This window comes from Anser anser, assembly GCF_964211835.1.
Source record: "Anser anser genome assembly, chromosome: 7".
NCBI classification, from domain to species: domain Eukaryota; kingdom Metazoa; phylum Chordata; class Aves; order Anseriformes; family Anatidae; genus Anser; species Anser anser.
Genome location: NC_139727.1, coordinates 12,209,037 through 12,229,916, shown reverse-complemented (window position 1 = coordinate 12,229,916; position 20,880 = coordinate 12,209,037). Strand labels below are relative to the sequence as shown.

At 39.9% G+C, this 20,880-nt stretch overlaps 1 protein-coding gene across 7 annotated transcripts in view; it reads left to right on the top strand.

Annotated features, from left to right (window-relative positions):
• The window catches only part of LOC310902580 (uncharacterized protein), a 522,528-nt gene that overhangs the window by 284,167 nt on the left and 217,481 nt on the right, over positions 1–20,880 (top strand). For all 7 annotated transcript variants that reach the window (XR_014586805.1, XR_014586806.1, XR_014586807.1 and 4 more), the window contains one exon: positions 5,904–5,974. Coding sequence is in view for 1 of the 7 variants with exons in the window: in XM_083844352.1 (XP_083700478.1) it covers positions 5,904–5,974 (71 nt within the window). In the remaining 6 variants the exon portion in view is untranslated. The remainder of the gene's footprint in view (positions 1–5,903; positions 5,975–20,880) is intronic.

Below are 20,880 nucleotides of genomic sequence, written 5' to 3'. Positions count from 1 at the left end.
TGGGGGAGGAAGGGAGAGTGATGTAAGTGCAGATCTCCTGTCCAACCCAAGAAAAAAAGATAGGCCAAAACCTGTGCTGTGATTAACCACCAAGTGATGAGAGGATGACAAATCTCCAGAAGATAATGACGTCCACAGAAAAGATTTCAAGGGAGAAAGTGGGAAAGGAGGTTTTGCTGGGAATAATGGTGGCCAGATGCTGACTTTTAAAAAAAAAAAAAAAAAAGAAATCAAGGTTAGTGCCTTTTTTTTTTTCCTCTCCTAGATTATTATTGAAAAGATTGCTTTGTCTCTTCACCTACTCAAAAGTAGGAACAGATCTGGGTGCAGTAAATAAAATTGTACAAGCTTCTTTTTTTTTTTTTTTTTTCTTTTCCTGTGGAGCTGTTTTCTTTAAACCGGCCTGTCCTTTCCCCATATTACTAAAAGCATTAAGTGACTAAGTAAATAAATGAATAATTCTGAAATGTGCAAAGCCAGAGGCTAGCTGTGTGCACCGCACGGCTTGCCTGCTGGCCAGGACCCACGCTGCTGGGCTGTGTTTGCGCTGCCTCCGTGAGTATCTGCAGAGATGTCTTTTTGCAAAGAGTCAGATCCTCGGTTCGGAGATGTGCAGTGAGTTGGAATTGCAGTTTCTGGCCAGCCGTTGTTGCGTGCCTATTAGGAGGGACGCAGAAATACAACAGCTGAAGAATTGCTCTTTGGCATCCTGCGAATCAGTAACCTCTGTATTCCAGCTTCATCTCTCTTTATTGCTTGCTGCCTATGTCACTTCTTTTTTTTCTTTTTTTTTTTTTCTGCTGGGGTCATTGCCATTGCTATTGTTTTGTGTGTGGCTGATGACTCGTGGGCTTTTGAAGTCATTAGTGGTTCCAATGAGCTCTAGAAACTGATAGAATAACATCATTTCTGCCTTGCTGTTCCTAGTCTCCCGTGAAAGTGAAATCTATACAGAACTTAATTACATTTTGTATCTTATGTGTTGTTTTAACTGAACTAATATTTACAAATGGTTTTGACAAATATCGTTGCATTTAAAGGAAGGACCCCCTCTGTGTCGTCTTTTCAAGTTACTGAAAAGAAATCAGAAGGAATGAGTTCTTTAGGAAACTTTAATTACTAGCTGATTTCATTGACCTGCTGGGTTGGTGGCATCTGCCTTCCAGTCTTTCTCAAATCATTCCTCTTGCATTTAGATGCTTAGGGATACATTAGTATGTGGCCATAATAATTACAAATGGTAATGATTAAAAATGAGGGGTTTCTGCTATAAAGAGTGTTTGTCATTCCAGCCAAAGGCAAAATACAGCCTCAAGTTTCTGTTCTCTTCTTTGTACTGAGGGGATGAGATTTGCAGACAAGCGTAGGAGGAAAGAGGCAAGCTTGAGGAAGAACGGAGGCACTTAGTGGAGTCTTTGTGAAAGCCCTGACTTGCATCCTCTGCAAGGGGAAATTCCAGTTACTCGTTTCTGGCTGCTGCCTGAAGCAGCTTTTGAGCTGGAAAAGGCTGCAGGTATGGTTTTGTACTTTATGATTTCCATTCTCCGACCTAGCCTTGACCGCTGGTTTTAGGTTTCGCCTTTGAGTTCCTAGTATTTTAGAGATGGTAAATGAAGTGACCACTGGTGTTTATCTGACACATACTAACAAGTTCATCTGATGTCTTCCACTTCTATTTGAATAGCCATTTAGTGGAAAAAAGACAACTGTGCACTGGTATCAGCTAACTGTGTTTTCATAACTGAATACATCTGTCAATTAAAGCAGTCCCCAAGGCACTCCCTGAGCCCTCTCTGACCAGTCTTCTGACCCCCTTGGCTGCTGTCAGACATCTAGTTTGAGAAATTGATTTTCTTGCACTTGTCTTCAGTCTGAATCTTCAGAAAATCTGAAGGTATATCAGCCACTTTGTACTGAAGAGGGGGACCATCAGAAATCAGAGTAATTAAGTGAAGGAGACTATCCTATTCCTTTCCCAAGTGGGAAAGTGAGTTCAATAAGGCTGCTGCTTCTGATAGGAGTCGGGATATGGAGAAAATATAACCCCCTTCCCCTCCTTCAGACCTACATTTTTCATACAAACCCTAGAGAGGAGGAGGGGTGGACGCTCTGAGTTATTTCTCCTCCTTTTGCTGTCAAAGGTGAAGCGGTTGTATTACCTAGGCAGCTGGTATTGCCATGACTTCATGTTTTGTAATAGAACTTGTGACTGCTGCAGCACATCTGTAATTAATTCTTCAGTAAACAATGAAGTCTGTGGCACTTGAAGCATCCTGGCTTGCCCTGCTCCCTGCTGCAGGGCCCCGTGCTGACACGCAGCAGAAATCAAGGTTTGCTGCACGTAACAGTGGGAAGGCCCCGATTGTACAAAGTGGAATATGACTCGCAGTTTTAACTCTACCACTTGTTTCTCATTCTTAGTTTAATAGTAGCAGCTAAGTAATAGTTTATTTTCTGTACTTTTTAGGAAATGTAATGTCTAAATCCATTTTTAATTTGTCTGCCCTCATTGTCCCAGTTTTAGCCTCATCCCTTTTTTTTTCTTCCTTTGTTGCCTTTATAGGCAGACAGGTAGACATTTCACTTCACAAATCCAATCTCTTATAGCTTTGTATTAAGCTAAATCAGAAAAAAAAATATTAAAACCAATTCTCGTTTGATAAATGAATTCATTCCTTTTCCAGGGGAAGAGAGGAGAAACCGAACCGTAATTAAACAAGTTTTCCATCTTAATGTTTCAGGGGAGATTGATGTTGTTTACATAACATGGGAACTTTCCTACCTTTGTAAGGACACAGCTGCTGTGGCCCAAGAGATGCCCTCAGTGCATTTTTGTTTAATTGGGCAATGCATCTGTTTTGGGGCATGTAAGGTGTGACGGACAAACATCTGCTGTGAGCACGACTGTCTCTACATTAGGAATGTGCAAATAGACTTGCCCTGCTTCAACAGCTGCTGGCATCTTCTGGAAACTTTTCAATCATATTAGTGAATATTTAAAAATATTTCAGCCTTGTATATTCTATTTCCGCTTATTTTCTTCTCTCAGCATCCTTTATTAGCACAGTCATTTACATAAAAATTGAGGTGCTACAGGGGTTTTCCATTGGGTTTTGTTGTTGCAGACAACAAATATCACCCACCACTACTACGCAGCTAAACCTTACAGTGGCCTGGCTCCAACATCTACTTCATCACTGCTGAAATGTGCGAATCCTTCCAACAGTTCACTTTTCTTCTCTTTAAATAAAGCTTTATTGGCATATGTGGTGACAGTTATAGATAAAGTAACCTAAGAGCTTCCATTATGAAGGTGATTTTCTTCAATTATTTTTCCAGTTTCAGTGAAGTGCTGGTTTCTAATGACATTGCCCTGCCTGCCCTTGACTTCCATGGGGACTAGGGGTGCAGGTGTAGCTTCTGGGGAAGAAGGAGCAGAGATGAAGGGATGCAGGGTTCCTCGTGGTATGAAACAAAGAGGTCCAAGTGAGCAGGTGTCTCTCCTCTGTCACAGTTGATATTATTTGTATTTATCTGTTTCGTGCTCTTAGGAGAAATTAGGAAAAGAAAACTCTCAGAAGGCATATGTAGTAACAAAACAACCATGGCAGTCAAAAAGTCAGAATTTTTCCAGGTTTCCATGTACTTTTTGTATCTTTTGGTTGAGGGACAGCACTACAAGATCATCTTCAGTAAGAAAATAAGTGTTTTTTCTGCTCTTTCAAAGCCCCGATACCACTACCCATTTTTCTTCTGATTTGAAGGCTGTGACACTAAACTGATGAACGAGTTTGGAATAATGCAACTGAATACTTTAAATTAAGTTTGGCTTGGACAATGGGAATTTATTTTGTTTTGTGGCATGGTTTTGAATAGTTACTAATGGTGAGGACAACAAGATGCAAAGCAATTTGAAAAATGGTGTGCCTTACCTGAAGTGAGCATTTAAAAGAAACAAGCTAGCACAGTACTGTGCTTCCTCCAACAAATCCAGCATTCAGAGCAATACTTTTCTATATGTGGGCTTATGTTTGCTGTGCTGTTTACGTTCACTTAAATCCCTACCTTGTAACATTACTGTTTACAGCAAGCTGGTCTTTCTCAAATTATATTTTTAGGCTTGCAGAGAGAGAGAGAGTGAGAGGTGCAAATTCAGCAATCCCTACTGCCTCAACGCAATGACTACAAAAATATGTTTTATTGATCCCTCCCTAATTACCTATATACAATAAATATTTTGTTTTTATAGCTAAACCTGGTAGAAGGGCATAGGATATCTTTCTAAATAAAAGTGTTTGCTGAAGAAAATGGGTATAGTCCAATTCTAAAATATTTTCCTTCTGCAACACTTATAAAATAAAACAGCACTAACATAAAGCCCAGGGTAATTGGCCACAAAGCAACAAGGTGGTTTATGAAATGCACGCTCTCGTGTAAATAGATAGCTCACAGGTCCTGAGTGCAGTTGTCTTCCCCCTCGGAGATTCAGAGCTCACTCGCATCCACTCCCAGATCACTTCTCTCGATGGCAGAAAACAGGCTGTGGCCGGCTGCCGTACTGTCCTAACGTTATGCCAAATGAAAGCTGCTTCCCTCTTTTTTGTTATTGCCTGTAGGACATTTGGTGGTGTAAATCAAACGTTCCTGTTTCATAGGTAAAGTTCTGAGGGAATTAAAGCAGGTCTGTCTTACCTTGGGAAGTGTAAGACACAAACTGCTTCCTATACAGAGCAAATTAATTCTCTGGAATTAATTTGCATTGTGGTAGAGAATCCTTCTCTGTCAGGCGTTTTTAAGTTTTGCCATGGACAGAAGCTTTCCTTCAGCATGAACTCATGCTATCTGTCAGAGCTGAACTAAGAGTCTCTTGGTTGAGAAGCTGCATTATGCATTAAAATAAGAGGTGGAAAGGATGAGGAAAGTCCTGGCTATTTCTGACATGAAGGTAAAAAGATAATTACCTGTATACTTGTTTGAAATTCTGGAAAATGCTGATATGGTAAAGTGATGTTATATGCTATGAATACTAATGATCACAAATGCTTTGCTGCTGTTTTTTGCACAGGCTATAAACTCTTGGTAATACTTGCATCATCTTTTCTAAAATATTCAGTTGACATACAAAATGTATTCCTTTTTATATTAAAATGTCATTAGGGATATCATCCTAGGACTAAAACAGATTTTCTACTATGTAAGTGAATCTAGCGTAATGGCTTTTGGTCAGCTTGCTTGGATTTGTAGAAAATGAAGATGAAATATCTCTAACCTTTCATAGATTTTTTCCAGTTGTTAGACTGTATTTTTTAATCCCTGAATACAGGATTATTTTCTCAAATAAAACGGGAAACCCTCCTATATTTTTGCTGAATAATAAAACCGTTGCCTTCACTGCCTTTCTGTGTGCTCATACATCACGTGCAGTCAAAATCCATTTTATGAAGTTCAGTCAAAACCCTTCACTTCATCTTTGAAAAATAGCATAGACATTTTTTTTTTTAATCAAGCCTAGATATTCACAAAATAACAGATCAGTCTCTTTTGGAACATTTACTTGGAGCCGTTGTTCCAAAAGGCTGTTGCTTGCTCTTCCACTGATCTGTATATTTCTGAAAATAATTTGAATTAGCAACAAAATCTGGAATTGTGAGAAAATATTGGTTCATTTTGATTTGGTAGGTAAAATGCTATGCAGCATGCAAAAGGAGTCCTTAATCTGTCTTCTTTGCTCTGTGATTATATCAGCAAGCAATTTCCAGTCACGTGAAAAAAGAGGGGGGTCAGCAGGTTACCCGCCTGTATACGCTAAAAAGGAAACAGAACTGGAAAAGTGGGAAAATTTATAAAGAAACACATTTGCTCTGATTTGAGAAACCTATTTTTTTTTCTATTTTTCTTGTTAGTTCTACCTTCAGAGGATGGAGCTGCCAGTACAACATATGTATGCATCCAGAAATCTCAAAATCAGCGAAAGGTAAAGTTTATGACTTTTTTTTGTGTCCACTGCTTCTACCTAAATATATTTGAAGTAGGCACAGACTAACTTTTTCAGCTGTTGACTCTGCAAACTCTTCAGAACAAATATTTACCATTCAGCTTTTCTTTCTTCATTTTTCTTGTGAACATAAGAATCTCACCAGAGTTTTGACAAACAGGAAATTTCCTTAGCAGTTTCTTCTCCTAGCTACATCATTTTTGACCCCGTGTTTTATAACTCTCCTAAAACAAAAGAGACACCAACTTCCTAGACAATAGTCAACATTTGATTTGATTGTGATTTGAACTGCCAGTTATCAGGCTATCTACCTCTGTTGCCCCGTCTGCATGCCCCTTGGATTTTGGCCTGTGTGTCTATCTGATGCATTGCTCATGCCTAGCATAGACATGCAGCAGCTTCAACTTCTGAGACAAGGTAGAAATAAAATATACCTGCATGTATTTTGTGTTGAAGGAAATAAGAGGAAGGAAAGGAAGTTGTCTTCTCTTTCAAGGAGTGAGAGAAAAAAGTTTCACACAGTAGTTTGTTTTGGGTGATTTTATTAAATGTTCTTGAAGCTACAAGGCAAGTCAAAAAGAAAACCTGGTCTTCTTAAACATTTTTACCACTTTAAGGAGTGTGCAAGTGTGATACGGTGCAGGCACAATTAACATCAGCCATAGCAGTGGCTGTAAAGTGTGTTCAAGGTGAGTCACAGGAATAACACAAAATGTGGTTTAACTATTACTGCTCCAAATGCATTTTTTTATGAATAAATAAACCTAAGTCGTCCTAATTAAATAAGTCTACTGTATTAGAGAGGAGGGGCATTTGAAATAGTGACAGAGCACTGCTGAATTTTTGAATCATTGGGAGAGGCAGGGAGAGCCTCTGTGGGAGGGGGAAAGCTGGCTGGGGTGAGAGAGGACTGAGGAGATAACAGGGTGGCAGGGAGGGGAGATGAGCTGCGATGGCAGCATGGAAATGGTGGAGAAACTTTCAAGAAGCCAAATGGAGAATTGGATGTTGCAGAAACACCTCAGTCTGTGTGGTGGTGGTGTGCCAGACACAGCCAAGTGCCTCCGTTAGCTGTGGCGTAAGAACAACAAAATATTGGGTTTAAGAAGGACATGTGAGGACTCTTTGGGATACCTCTGTTATTACAGAGTTAAGTAGTTGGGGCTGTGGGGTATCGCTGTTGGGGAATGGAGGAATGATTGAAAAACATGGGGAAAAACCCCTTGTATTAAGGCTCTCAAATTCAAAACGGCTTTGGAAAAATATCAGCTACTCTTAAGTATTTAAATACTAGCAGTGTCCTCAAGTTACAGGTATAAAAGCCATCTGGAATTTATTTTAGGAACAACAAAAAAAAAAGCTTCAAGGCAAAGGGCTGTGTGGTCGAAAGGGTTATGAAATCACTGAAATAGAAATCAGGATTTAAGAGTTAAGGTAATACAGAAGAACCTGACCAGGAAATTAGGCTGCATCAGAGCAAGTCAGGATAAAGTGGTAATTACTTCATCATGTTGATTTGGGCACCACTGTGGCAAAACAGCAGCCAGAAGCTTGTCAGTGAAAAAGAGGAGGGGGCTGCAGATGTTAGTCATGGCCCCAAATTAAAACGTTGCCAGTTTTCCGCAAGGGAGAGTTTGTCACTGAACCCAGGAATGAAGCCAGGAGAGCTGATGAGGTGGAGACACATCCAGGGCAGAAGTGAACCTGGGACAATTCAGCAGTGTGAAGACAGGGTTGCCCAGGGAATTACTGAAGTAACACAGTCCTGCAAACTCTGAAGTTGGTGTATGAGCTCAGATGTGTCTGGGTTACAGCACATCTGCTGCAGCATCTCAGGAGGCTGGGTGTACGTCTGTAGCCTGCTCTAGTTTGAAGTAAGAGCTGTTGCCTCAAAGCACAGTGAAGTCTCAACCCTCAGTGCTGAAGGATGCTGGAATAGCTTTCCTGCTGGAGCTGTGGGAACAAAACCCAAAACAGTAAGCTTGCTACTACATAGTTCAGTCAGCCTAAAAGGCGTGTATGATACAATAGCCTAATACAAGAGGGAGCTCAGCTCGGTGAGTTCTTGCAGGATTATTTTTCTGTCACAGCCAATAGTGCTATTCAGTGCAGGTGTGAAATGTGACTGCTCTTACTTTGTTATTCACTGTTTTAAATGCTTTGACCTAAGTTTCTTGGCCCTTGATTCTGTCCTGTCTAAAATTAAATCTCTGCCCAGAAAACACCATGAAGCAGCACTTCAGAGCTGTGTGACAACCAATGAGCCTTATCAGGTCAATGAATTAAAGCTGGAGCAGAGCTTGTTAACCAGAGACTGGCAATCAGAGATAAAACATAAAGTCACTTTCAGGAAACTTTCCGTGCTTCTGGCAAGACACCTACAGGTTATAAAGTTATTCCAGTTTCTCACAGTTTTTCCATTAAAAAGCTAAAGATGTTTTGTCTCAGCAATGGACATGGACCCATACCAGAATTAGAAACTTCTGCTTAAATTCTTGTACTCAGAAATAGGACCACAACAGCATAGTGTAGATGGCTAAGCTAGGAGTTTTTGCATTGTCTTGGGAACCAGAGGGATTAGTCCTGTTAATTCATAGCTCTCTTTACATTGATCTTGCTTCTAAGCAGAGGTTTGCCCAGCACACATCAGCTGCTGGCTAAGAATTGCCTGCCTTCCCCTTTTAAGCAGATTCGGGTCTGCCAGCCTCTCCAAAGCAGGTTCAGGTGAGCTGGGTCTCCACCCAAGAGCAAATTCTGTAGCCCTTTTTGTACTGAAAACTTTTGTACAGCAAGAGCTTCATCAGAGATAAATACTAATTAAACTTAATCATGAAGTGCTATAAATCAGTTAATAAATGACCAGCTGAGTACTGTCTAGGTACTCATTTCATTATACAACCCTGTTGATCTCTTGGAAGAGTTGCACCTTTGTGGGAGATCAAATGCTCAGGGTTAAACCATTTGTTATCATCTGAGAAGCGTTGAGAAGCAGTACTGTTTTGTAGTGGCATTAAGGGTTGGCTGCCCTGGCCAGTGAGTGCTACGGGAGTGTAAATCTATCCAAAGGATGTTTTAAACCAGAGGGACAACTGGGGGTAAATGAAGTATTCACAGACTACTCAATTACCTCTCTGTAAATCTCTTGAGTTACTGCTGTTGACTATTGCTTTTGTCCTTACCTGCTGAGGTCCATGGGACTGATAAGTGTATGTTATATTGCACCATTAGTTTCAGAAAAGGAGAAGCAAAATGGATGGACTAGAAAAATAGCATAAAAATCCTTTAGAAAATCCTTTTTCTACATACCAGAGGAGAGCTCAGGGCTAATGAGTCTTGATCCAGATCAGCAGGGTGTCAGAATAGCAAGACAATATATTGTGTTCTGAATGAGAAAATGTGTTGTCTGAGCCAAATTAGAATTCTACACCAGGTCACTACATTTTAAACCTTTTAATTTACATTTGTAAAGTGATCCAGCCAGAGAGACATTTAACAGCAAAAAAACCCTTCAGAACCCAAACTTCCTGTTAGCTGCTTAATAGACTTTTTCTCTTCACCCCTGAGGAATCTGAAATAAATAAAAAATGGGAAAAATCAATATGCAAACTTGTGGGGAAATTTACTGGCTGAGAGTGTGGGCAGAACTAATTTAGATAAGGCTAAAGTTTCTGGAGTAATTCGATGTTGCAAAATACCTCCTTTGTAAATGCTGGACCTTATGAGTACTCTATAGCTGAAGCAGGTTTACCGGAAAAGTTTGCTTCATTTCTGGTAGTTTATCACTTAAGTAAAAATGTAGATATTATTTGTATTAATCAAGTGAGTTTTTTTTTCTTTTCTTTTTATAATTCTCCATTGAAATATTATAATTCTGGCAGGGCCTTTCTTGTCTGCACGTCTCACTGTTTTCTGTGTCTCTTGTCTCTTTCTTGATACCCAAGAGTACTTCGTATATAGCTTTTATAGGCTTTTTTGAAGTTTGTCAAGTTCTTTGCCCTAGCCTTTCTCAATAAACTACTCAGGGAATGTAGCACCTTGAGGACTAGAGTAGAGTGCAATGCCAGTGTCTAATAGCTTACAGAAATACCAATTGCTTCCTGTCCTCAGGCAGAGCTCTCAGAAGTGTGGGATCTGGTTTTCTAGGTGCTAACCAAAAATACAGAGATGATCTGATCTCCTCTGGACTTCTGAGAAGCCCGACACCAAGATACTCAACCTGCCCTGTGCCAGTTGTTAGCCTAGATGACCTTCCTGAAGTGATCTGAGTCCTTTGGCTGCCTTTCCATTGAGAGGTGGTTATTTCTGATCTGGGAGGAGAATGCATATTTATTGCTACACATTCAGTTTTATGGGAGCTGAGTAGTGAGTGTCTTTTTGAGCCAGGCATTTCAGGAGAGGTTCATTGACCAACTTAAATGTGCTCCTTTACAAGGATGTCTTCTGTTTGAAGCGTGTAAGTTTAGGCATGGCTCAACTTCAGCCAAAGGAAGGCTTGGTAAAACTTTCATTGAGGGACCTTGACATGGTATCTTCTAGAACCACGTGCTGTTAAACTTTCCTTTAAATGAGAGAGACACAGAATCCCTCGTGCCAGTCAGTGTGTAAACTTCTACTGTACAGAGTCCCCAGATTGTCATCGCAATCATTCACAAACATCTGTTAAAAATAGATTCTAGCCATCCTCCCAAGTCTTTCAACTCACACAGAATAAAGAAACTGTTCTTGTGGAGCTGATGAAGGAATGTGTATGAGTGCAAGCTGATGGCTTGAAGTTGTCAGTAACACCATGGCCATTCCTTTTCCTTCTGCTTCTTGGAGAGGTCAGGCAGTTAACCCACACAGAAGGTATCCTAATTGCTGCTTCTTTTCATGAAGAAATTGTATCTGACAATCTGCTTGTTAACTTTTTTTTGTTGTTTTGAATCAGCAACAACAGCAGAAATCAATCCTGATTCCATAGAAATCCTTACAACTTACAAGATTAATTACAGACTCAGAATATCAGGCTTTCAGTTTCCCATCCATAAAGATACTCAGTTTTGCAAAGAAGCTAAGAAAGATAAGGCAAAATATTTTTTTTTGGTAGGATGTGGCCAGTAGGCCAGGATCTCTAGGACCTTTTACTATATATTTGTATGAATGAATGTGCAAACTTTATGAAACTTCCAACGTGTAAAACTGAAAGAAGTACAGATGAGTAATATTTAATTTATTTGATTCCTTTTGCCATGCCATGCTGACCCTGCTAATGCTGATCTTAAATAAATGACTAGGGTAGCAGAAATCTTACATTTTCTTGCATCCTCTGCCTCTTTATTATAAAGAAATTTTAGACAATACCATTACTTTTGTTTCAAGACGACCTCTTTTTTTATTTTATTATTATTATTTTAATGGATTCAGATAGATAAGCAGAACAATCATAAAATTACCTCCTCAAACATCCTTATTACATTCTTGGTTATCTATTTTGTCCTGGGTTTCCATCCATGAATTTTCTTTTTCTTCCCTTACTGTGCCAGGAGGGCCATGAATGTAGTTTTATGATTTGAGGGGAGAGACAGCTTCTTGTTTCAAAGATGGCATTAATCTGCAGACAGGATAGGTCCAGATGAGCATAGGTAGATTTCCATCTGCTCAATTCCCCACATTGTCTTTTCCAGGATGATGAGGGCTTTAACTTCAGTGGCAGCTCTACAGATGTCCTGCCCACAGGAACAGTTTCAGAAAAGTATTGAAATGTTTTACCAGACATATCCCTGGGTGACATTGCTTGTATTTCAAGCTCCTTTTGGCATAGCTAAAATCATGACCATTTTGCAATGCCGTCAGCTTATTTCTTTGGATAATAATGGACACTGGAGGGAGGGTGTTTTTGGAGTTAACGTGTCAACCACATGTGGGAAAACATGAATCTTATCAATGCTTATCAATACTGCCATCAAATCCCTCAAAATTCAAGGCTGGGGTGATATATATGTATCATTTCATACCACAGAATAGTAGTATTTTATCAGAACAGAAGAGGAGCTTGAGATCTATTTCCTTCACACATTGGCAATGAAAAAAGACACTGCTTGCTTTTCTTTCACAGTCTTTGAAACAAAAATTCTCTCCCAGATGCTTTGTTTAGAAGCCAGCTCAATGGGAAAAAGCTTGTGTGTGGAAAACATGACTCAGCATCCCACTGTGGTCTGGCTTCTTCGCATTACAGACTTGTTTACTGCCAAATGCTGTGGAAATTGTTGATTAGAAGATAAGGATCTTTACTCCCAAATAATTATAAAAATATGATTCAATGTTTTCCCTCAGTTCTAGTCCTAGGAATTTCTGTAGTGTTTATTTTGACTCCTGTAACTCTCCCAAGTGATGAGAGACGCTCCACCAAGAAACGTGTTATCCTCCCAAAGCACCACCGAATGACAGGCATTGAATGAGTTCGGTCCTCACGTGGCGTCATCGGTTTCCCCACTAGACACTGGGCACTGACAAGATGTGTGGCTGCTGGTAGGGATTACAAAGAGCACACCAATCCACTGCTTCCTTTATAGCTGGAAGTTTATAGTTCCTCTCTTTCATAGCTGTTATCCCCACGTGGTTCCTCGAGCTGTGCTGTCGGTGCCGGTTGCTGTATTGGGTGTAGAGCAGGAGAACCAGGGGGCCACTTTTATGTTAGAGCCCAGATCAGCCAAATACCAGCAACTCTGTAGAGTTATCCTAATCCTGACCTCTCTGAGCTTCAGTTCCCCCCGTGAAATTCCACTTTTAATAGTTGCTTTCCATCACGAGGTGCTGACAAAATTAGTTCTAACATCAAAGAATGTGAATAGCTGAATTTGCATGGACAGCACTATTAATCTCGTGGCATTGTTTATTTGCCTTTCCTAGCTCCAATCCTGAGTCAGTGTCTTCATATTTCTGAACTTGTATTTTCTTCATGTTTTTTGAACTTGTATTGCACAGAGGAACAAAATTCTGAAGTATCGCTTCAGTCATACTTAAGTGCATAACTATCACTCACTTTTCTGGCAAGTCTTTAAAAAGTATATGGGAAACACGTTCCATTTTAGACATTTAACTTCAAAATGTTCCCTTGTCTTTTCCACCTTACCTCTGAGTTTCATTCCTTATGCAGACTCATGGTTTCCTCTTTCAAGATCACAAGGAAATCCTTGATTTCTCATTTCTCAGTGTATTCAACTTTCACTAAAGTATTTCCAGACTGATGCAAAGGCAGAATTTTTACACTGGCATTTAGTAAAATTGGCAATGTTTTTATAACTTTATTAATATTATGTCAATCATTCATTTCTGTGTTCTAAGGCACTATGAAATTGTTGTTTCCTTTGCTTGAAATGATAATTACTAACTTCATAATACCTAATTTTCAAAATCAGTGATTTCCTGTTGTTAGACTCATTTTTACAATCAGTGGCTGGTCAGTTCAATCAATTGTTCCCTGTAGGTTTATTATTCTGCATTTCTGTGTATTTGTAAGGGAGGAAAAAAAGCAACACATGAAATAATTGATCAGAAATCCTAAAAAAAAAATCTACATTTTTCTTACCCATTTTTAAAAGAAATAATACCCCCCCCCCCAAAAAATATAGCCTCTTCTCCCCTCGAACTCAATAGATCTTATTTAAAGAGTAACTTAATGCCCAATAATTTAAACACAGTGAAAATAAAAATTAGGTTCATATAAAGAGTGGATCTTGAGTAACCTGTGGGGAAGTAATCTGAAATAATCTTATCATAAAAATCATTGAGACTTTTTTTGCTTTACTTCAGAAGGTATATATTTTAAGTTATACTGCAGTATGAGTTTCTATCCATATCACTTAACATTAAAACAGAGAATAAATGAGCAAGGTAATATCCTATTTAAACATTCCTAACTGGTGGATATAGCATGTATGTGTGTGCTTTCAGAGAGTTTTTTTATTTGTAAGGAGATGAAAAGGAAATTATTGTATGTGCTTATTTTTTCTAATTTAAATCTTACCCCAAAGCAGCAAGTTTTGGAAATACGTTGCTCATGTTGTCTTACTTGTGTGCATTGCCATAGTCCATAAAGAAAAAAATTGCTAGAGGGTATTTGCTTGTTCTTCATTATTGTCCATAACCAGATGAAAAGTAGGGTGACTGCTTTCTCATACCTGGAATTTAAAAGTTTCAAGAAAAGGCTAGGAATCTATAATACGTTTTCTGGTTATCTCCATGTGTTCTGAAGGAAGTATATCAACTAAATCAGAAGAAACTGGATTGTCTTTTTCCCCCATTTTTGAAATTACAGTGGCAGCCCATACGCAGTTTTAAAGAATAGCTGAAATAATGATTTTAGATTTATATATATGTATATATTTTGAGGTATGGTAGTGAAACAACTCTTGTCTCAAGGAGAATTTCATATTTCTGAAGATGAAACACTAAGGACTGAGAAATATCTTATTTCTTCCCTTTAGTGTCAAAAAAAATATAAAAAGAACTCGGAAAATTACAACATATTCAATGTTTGATCCGTTCTGTTCTCAGCCTTAAAAAGAAATGATTAAAAATTCACTCTGAAGTTAGCGTTGCATGTATCCTGTAGATACAAGCCTTGCTGACATAGAGGGTTCAGATTTGTAGAGACATCGTTGTATGTGTAAGAATAAATAAACAAGAAGGCTAAGAATAGACGAGAAAATGCAAACCAGTTTGTTGTGTTTTGCTGACAGACTCTCACTAATGACATGTAATGTATCAGACCTGATGCAAATTTATCATGGAGAGGTGGTTTTAAATATTTAATGTGATGGTATGGGGCAGTTTTTCTCATGAGGGATTAGCACAGATAAACTAGTTTACTTTGTATAGCTTCTTTAGATAAGCTACTTCTGACTTTATTGCTCATAAAGTGAAAACCTAGAGATAAACCACGCGGTCTGGTAGCAGGGAACCTAGCTAGCGGTATGTTCTTCCACTTTTACATGCTACCAGCAATAGTCCTTGTAAAAATTGAAATGACCAGGTCAGTCTTCTTTTAGCAGAAAACTGGGACGAAGGCTTGGTCACTCCTGAAGGCGTATCGTTGGGGAGCGAATTTAAGGTCAGACACAGAGCGCCTGCCCTCTGCAAGTGCACTCACTGTTACGTGAGGCTGGTTTGATTGTGGTGCAGTGCCGAGGAACCTGTGCAGTTCAGGGAACTGATTCAAAGCTGGTTGTGAGGACTTTAAATTCTTAATTATTGGAAAAATGCCATAATTAGCAGGCTTAGCAGAAGAAAAGCAATACCATCTTGAGAATGCTTTCAAGTAGCCCATTTATTTATTGCTCCTAAAAGACATCATTGAACTCCTTCATAAAGTAAGGAAATGGCCTAGATACCCCATCAGAATCTTAATGTTACTCTATTACCAGACAGGTTTTAACCATAGTATTTTCACCCTCTCTTCCTTCCTGTGATTTTCCTTCTCTGTAGCTATGAGGATTAGTTGAAAGGGCAGGGGTTGCTTGTTCAGATGAATATGATGTAAAGTCAATGTCAGTTGAAACCCAGTGAAAAATGACTCAGGGTTGAGTCAACAGAGAATTTCTGGTCCCGTCTGGTGATGACGCAAAGCCGGCACTTATTCCTGAAGTGAAGGCTTAGCTGTACTTGATTTTATTTGGGATGTTCGTTTCATAATTGATACAGAAGTGGAAGGATAGAAATGAGACTATCTTACCCTACTCGCTGCTCCCTAAATTTCAGCCACTTTTCTTCAACACTTTTTTTCTGTCCTCCCTGTCCTCGGGTTCAGACTTGAGTGTATCTAAGAAGTGTGGGAGGAACTTCTCCTCTCTTAAGGTGCGAACTGGATCACTGCAGTAGTCCAGAGCACAGGTGGGAAGTTGCAGTACGGGAATTGACCCTGGCAAATGCTTCACAGCATTATTTGTTAGGAACTTAGTGAGGTAGTAGCCCAGTGTTATTTAATTTCCCTCGTTTAGAAGGATGATGTGCTTGACTGTTTTGGATAGCAGAAATTAAGATGCAAGAATGGTGCGTGGCCTCTACAGAAAGAATGCTGATGATCTTTATGTGATGCTGTGCATGGAGAGCTGGAGGATGCTTTTGTTGGAAGTTCAGCTGAGCAGTGCTTCACGAGGGGGAACAAACAGCAAAAACAAATCTTGTACACACCTGGGCTTTATGCTTTGTTGTTTTGGATCTAGTCTCAAAGCTTTCTGTGATTTGTTTAAGAACCAGAAAAGCTGACTCAGCTCTGAGGAGCCCTGTCCCTGGACAAAAATATTGGAAGACTAAGCAAGCAAAAACCCCACACTCGTAAAATGCAGTGGATGCTAAAGGAGAAATATTTCTGATACACAGGGTGCTGGTTTTGTTGCCACAATAGTTTGGCATCTGCTCTAATTACTGTTGTTCCATGTTGTGGTTTCAGCTTTCTGGAACAGAAGCTCTAGGGAGAAAATGCCAGGACAGAAGAAGTTTCAGCGTATAAAGGATAGATGAACAGACTGGAGAGGGGGGAGAGGGGAGGGACAGGTTTATTTAACATATGCTCACAAAATTAATATGGCATATGAAATCCATATTTCAGTAGCTGTCCTGAAGCCTCCAGTTGACATCAAGAACTTACTAAGACCTAATTTTTATCTAAACAAGCAGTAAAGATCAGCAGCTGTGATTCCTTTAGCAGTTCATGCTACCACAGTACTTCACTGCATTATTAATACTGGGCAGAACTCCAAATCCCTAACCATTGTTTTCCTGACACATGAAACATTTGGTGTCAAGTCTAGAGCATCTTTCAAATTTTTTTTTAATCTAATATTTAGACAAGGAGGGAAGGAGAGAGGGAAGGGCTGGTAAAGGGTGCCCACGCTCATGCAGCGCTTTCATTAGTTTTGTAGATAGAACTGGCAGTGTGGCTGGGGATTCTTCAGTCCTTGTAGAAATCAAACCAAAACAGGTAACTTTCTGCTTCCTTGTTTACTTTCTCTGCCTTTATGTTGTGTGCCTTCTGAACACGTCCCTGAGGATCAAGGCGTGTTCCTGAAGGCCCATTCTTAAACGTTAGGCTAAAATACTTCCAGAAGCAGATGTCTTCAGTGCTGCTGGTGGAACTAGGGTTAATGTGAAATATCTCTGCCGCGCTCAACACATAGGAGATGTCATTTGTTTTTGTGCTATCACATTAAAAACACCCAGGTTCTTTAAAGAGTGACACTGTTTGGCTCCTGGTGTCATCCCCACAGCTTTTGATTTTGGCACTTTACTGATGTTCTCTGGCTTACTGCCTTCACACAGCACTTTGGCACGTTCTTGATTTTCTTTTCTTCCTGATAAATCTTGCCAGTCCCCTTTTTCTGGATGCTTGGAACATTTTGAGGCTGCACAATGTAGTCTTTATGATACCTCTGCATGCATGCCCCCAACAACCGTGCTCTTGAGTTATATTTATCATTAATTTGGCCTTTTAGTTCTTCCCTACTGGTCAGCTTTCACATAAAAATTCTATCTTTACTGTACATGTCTTTGAGGTGAATGCACCAAGCTGATGCAAGTATTGAACACTGTCATGAAATGCTTTAGTTCTCTTTTCAGAGTGGATTGATTTTATTGTCCGTGACTCTTTTTCCTTCCTCTTTTTTTGTGTGAAGAATGCCAGGCTGGGAGCAAGCGAGGCTGAAATCTTCTAGCTCCCCACAGAACACCACATTAAACATTGAGTACCAATAGTGAAAGTGCCCTTACATCACTTCAGCATTTCTTCTTGTCCTAAATCTGAGGAGATCACTTTGAACGACAAGACATACAACCATTCCCTGTACTTTCTTAGTCCTTACTCTCTGATGAGCTTGTAAATATTGGTAAATACTGGTAAGAGTTCTGAGCCCCCTAGTACAAGAGAGACATGGACATACTGGAGAGAGTCCAGTGTAGGGCCATCAGGTTGATCAAGGGACTGGAGCCCCTCTCCTGTGAGAAGAGGCTGAGAGCTGGGACTGCTTAGCCTGGAGCAGAGGAGGCTCAGGGGGACCTCACCAATGCCTATAAATACCTGAAGGGGGAGTGCAAAGAGGACAGAGCCAGGCTCTTTTCAGTGGTGCCCTGTGCCAGGACAAGAGGCAACGGGCACAAACTGGAACAGAAGAGGTTCCACCTAAACGTCAGGAAACACTTCTGTATGGGCTGCCCAGAGAGGCTGCAGAGTCTCCTCCGTGGAGATCTTCAAAATCTCCTGAGTGTGGTGCTGAGCACCCTGCTCGGGTTGGCCCTGCTTGGGCAGGAGTGGGACCAGAGGTCCCTTGCAACCCCAACCATTCTGAGTCTGTAATTCTATAATTTCTCTACAGCTTGCTTTTAGTAAATGCTCTTTCTCCACCCCTTCTTTTACTGGTGTGTGGGAAAACTAATTAACAGTACATTCTGCTTAATTAAAGATCTTTCTGATAAAAAAAAAAAAAGCTTTTCAGTAACAGGAATCTCTTCAGAAGGAAAAAAAATGAAAAAAAATATCTTTGAATGTTAGCTCTCTAAACTGTTCTTCTAGATAGTCTGAATTGTCACCAGAGAAAGTAAGAGGAATGTATCCATGTTCTAGTCATGTGAATAGTTCAATTCTTTTGTTGTCAACACCAGACTGCACTATTTTTATTTTTACATATTTCTAATACAGCCCTGCCCTCCTTCAGGTATCCCCACTCGATGTACTGTCAATGATACTCCTCCAGCGTGTTGTGCATGCTTGATGCTAACAAGAAAAAGAAACAGAATTTTCTGTTTAGAAACAGGATTTCTGTTTAGAAAATTCTGTTAGTTTTTTTTTTTAATCTGTTTTCTTTATCTCCTTTTACTCTCCTGCTCTCTTCTTCTCCACTCTCTGTTTTCTGTTGCACCTGCTTTGAATTGTCTTTTTTTTTATTTTTTAATCTTCATTTTATTCCAGGATATAACTTTGCTAATGAGCCCAAGAAAAATAGGGTAAGGCTCAGTCTGTGACCAACATCCTAAAGAGATGTCTGTACTGTATAATCAATGAGAACTCTGTTCTTTGGTCATGTTGGCTAGTTTGTGGTAGTTGGGAAAAGTGTGGGAAATGGCGGGGAAGACACCATAGCTTGCACGTAGCTCAGAGTGGTGGCATTAAGACTGAAGCCATTATAGAATTCAAGCAGTTAAATCAAGTCAACCTCACAAGTACCTGCTTATCTGTTATTTCATTTGACTTAGTTAACCCAGGTTGTCACACCTGTTCAGTGCTGTGCAGATATGCCTGAGCAGACCCTATCTGCATAATTAGGGCACTGGTTGGAGGAAATGATAATATTTAACACTGTACCACTTGGTGAGCGATGCCGGTACGCTGTTCTGCTATGAAGCATGGACTGTATCTGTCTCACGGTTCAAACTTGCATTTAAAGGGTTCTATCAAAGGAGTTACTGCATTCAACTATTTTTAACACACACAATTGAACTATTATCTATGTTTCTTGCTCCTAGATGTTAGGCTGTTTTTCCCCACAAAGAAATGCTATCCTCAAATGCCGAAGGAAAGCCTGAGTACATCTCAGTGTTACTCCATTACAGAGGAGCAGAAAACGTAAGCTTTAGCCCTTCTGGGAAGTGGACAGCAACTGCTCAGTCATTTTTCATAGGCAACCAAAAACATTCTGGTAAAAACAATTTATTCTTTTTCCATCTGAGCTGGTCCTAAAGGAGATGCCAGGTCCCATTACACTCTGACTAGATGTTCTGCTCCAATCCAGTATCTGAAGCTTCACTTCTCTGGAGAAGAAAAAGTAAATGGCCTTGTGCATACATGGACAGGAGAGGAGAAGAAATGAGGGATATTTGTGTGTCACTTCTGTTGGCTTTATGGTTGGAAGCTTCCTCTTAGTATTCTTGGAAGAGCAGAAGGCTTCCATCTCCAAAACTGAGGTTGTCTGGCACTGTGCACAAATACTATACTCTGCCTTAAAGAGGGAAGACTATAATTCAGAATGGACAATGTATTAGCTGAACTAACTAATTTAGCATACCATTTTAAAGAAACTTGGAAATGGTAGTGAAGGTACTTGTCTTCAACGTATCACTTGATGTGGTCTGGGCAAATGAGGCTTTCCTGGTCCCTTAGCTTTCCTTCCATCTGCACATTCACTAGTTCTCTTCTGTATGTTGTTTTTTCTTCCAAGCAGGCCCAAATAGACTGCTTGCGAGTCGAGCAGTCTAAGAGCAGGTCCTCCAACACAAGCAATTGTAGTTGAAGGACAAGTCAGCTCTTACTGGAGGGAGCAGGGACCACCATGCTGAGAGTACACATGAAATGCAGGAACATTTATACAACAGCAATTCACTTTGTGAGCAACTTCCTCAATTGTTGATTCTGCTTTTAAAGCTCTCCGTGTCACAATAAGGACCTCTCTCCTTCGTCAGTTCATCATCATGACAGCAAATGAGCAGTCACAAACCAGGTACTCCGGGCTAAATTCTGCCCACAGAAGTCTGAAAATTCATTTGTGTCGCGGACATTTCGGGCGCGTGCACATCCATGCATTTGTGTGTCTATGAAGGGAATTTGCTTAACAACATGGGTTCAGTACAGGGAGGATGGGGGGAGCTTTAATTTTAGAAGAGCTAGGGTAAGTCATTAGATACTCTTCTGCAACCTGGATATTATTTCTGCTTCTTTTTATATTACCATGTGAAACAACAAAAAAAACAGTCAGATTCATGGAAGTCTCCATATAAATGGATGGTCTGTACAACAGTAAATTAAATCAGATTTATATTGCGTATACTTAAAAAAAAAAAAAAAGTTACTGCTATGCACAACATGTAACTGTTGTACCAATGTGTCTTACACCAAGTAGGTTAAGCATGGAGGTGGATAG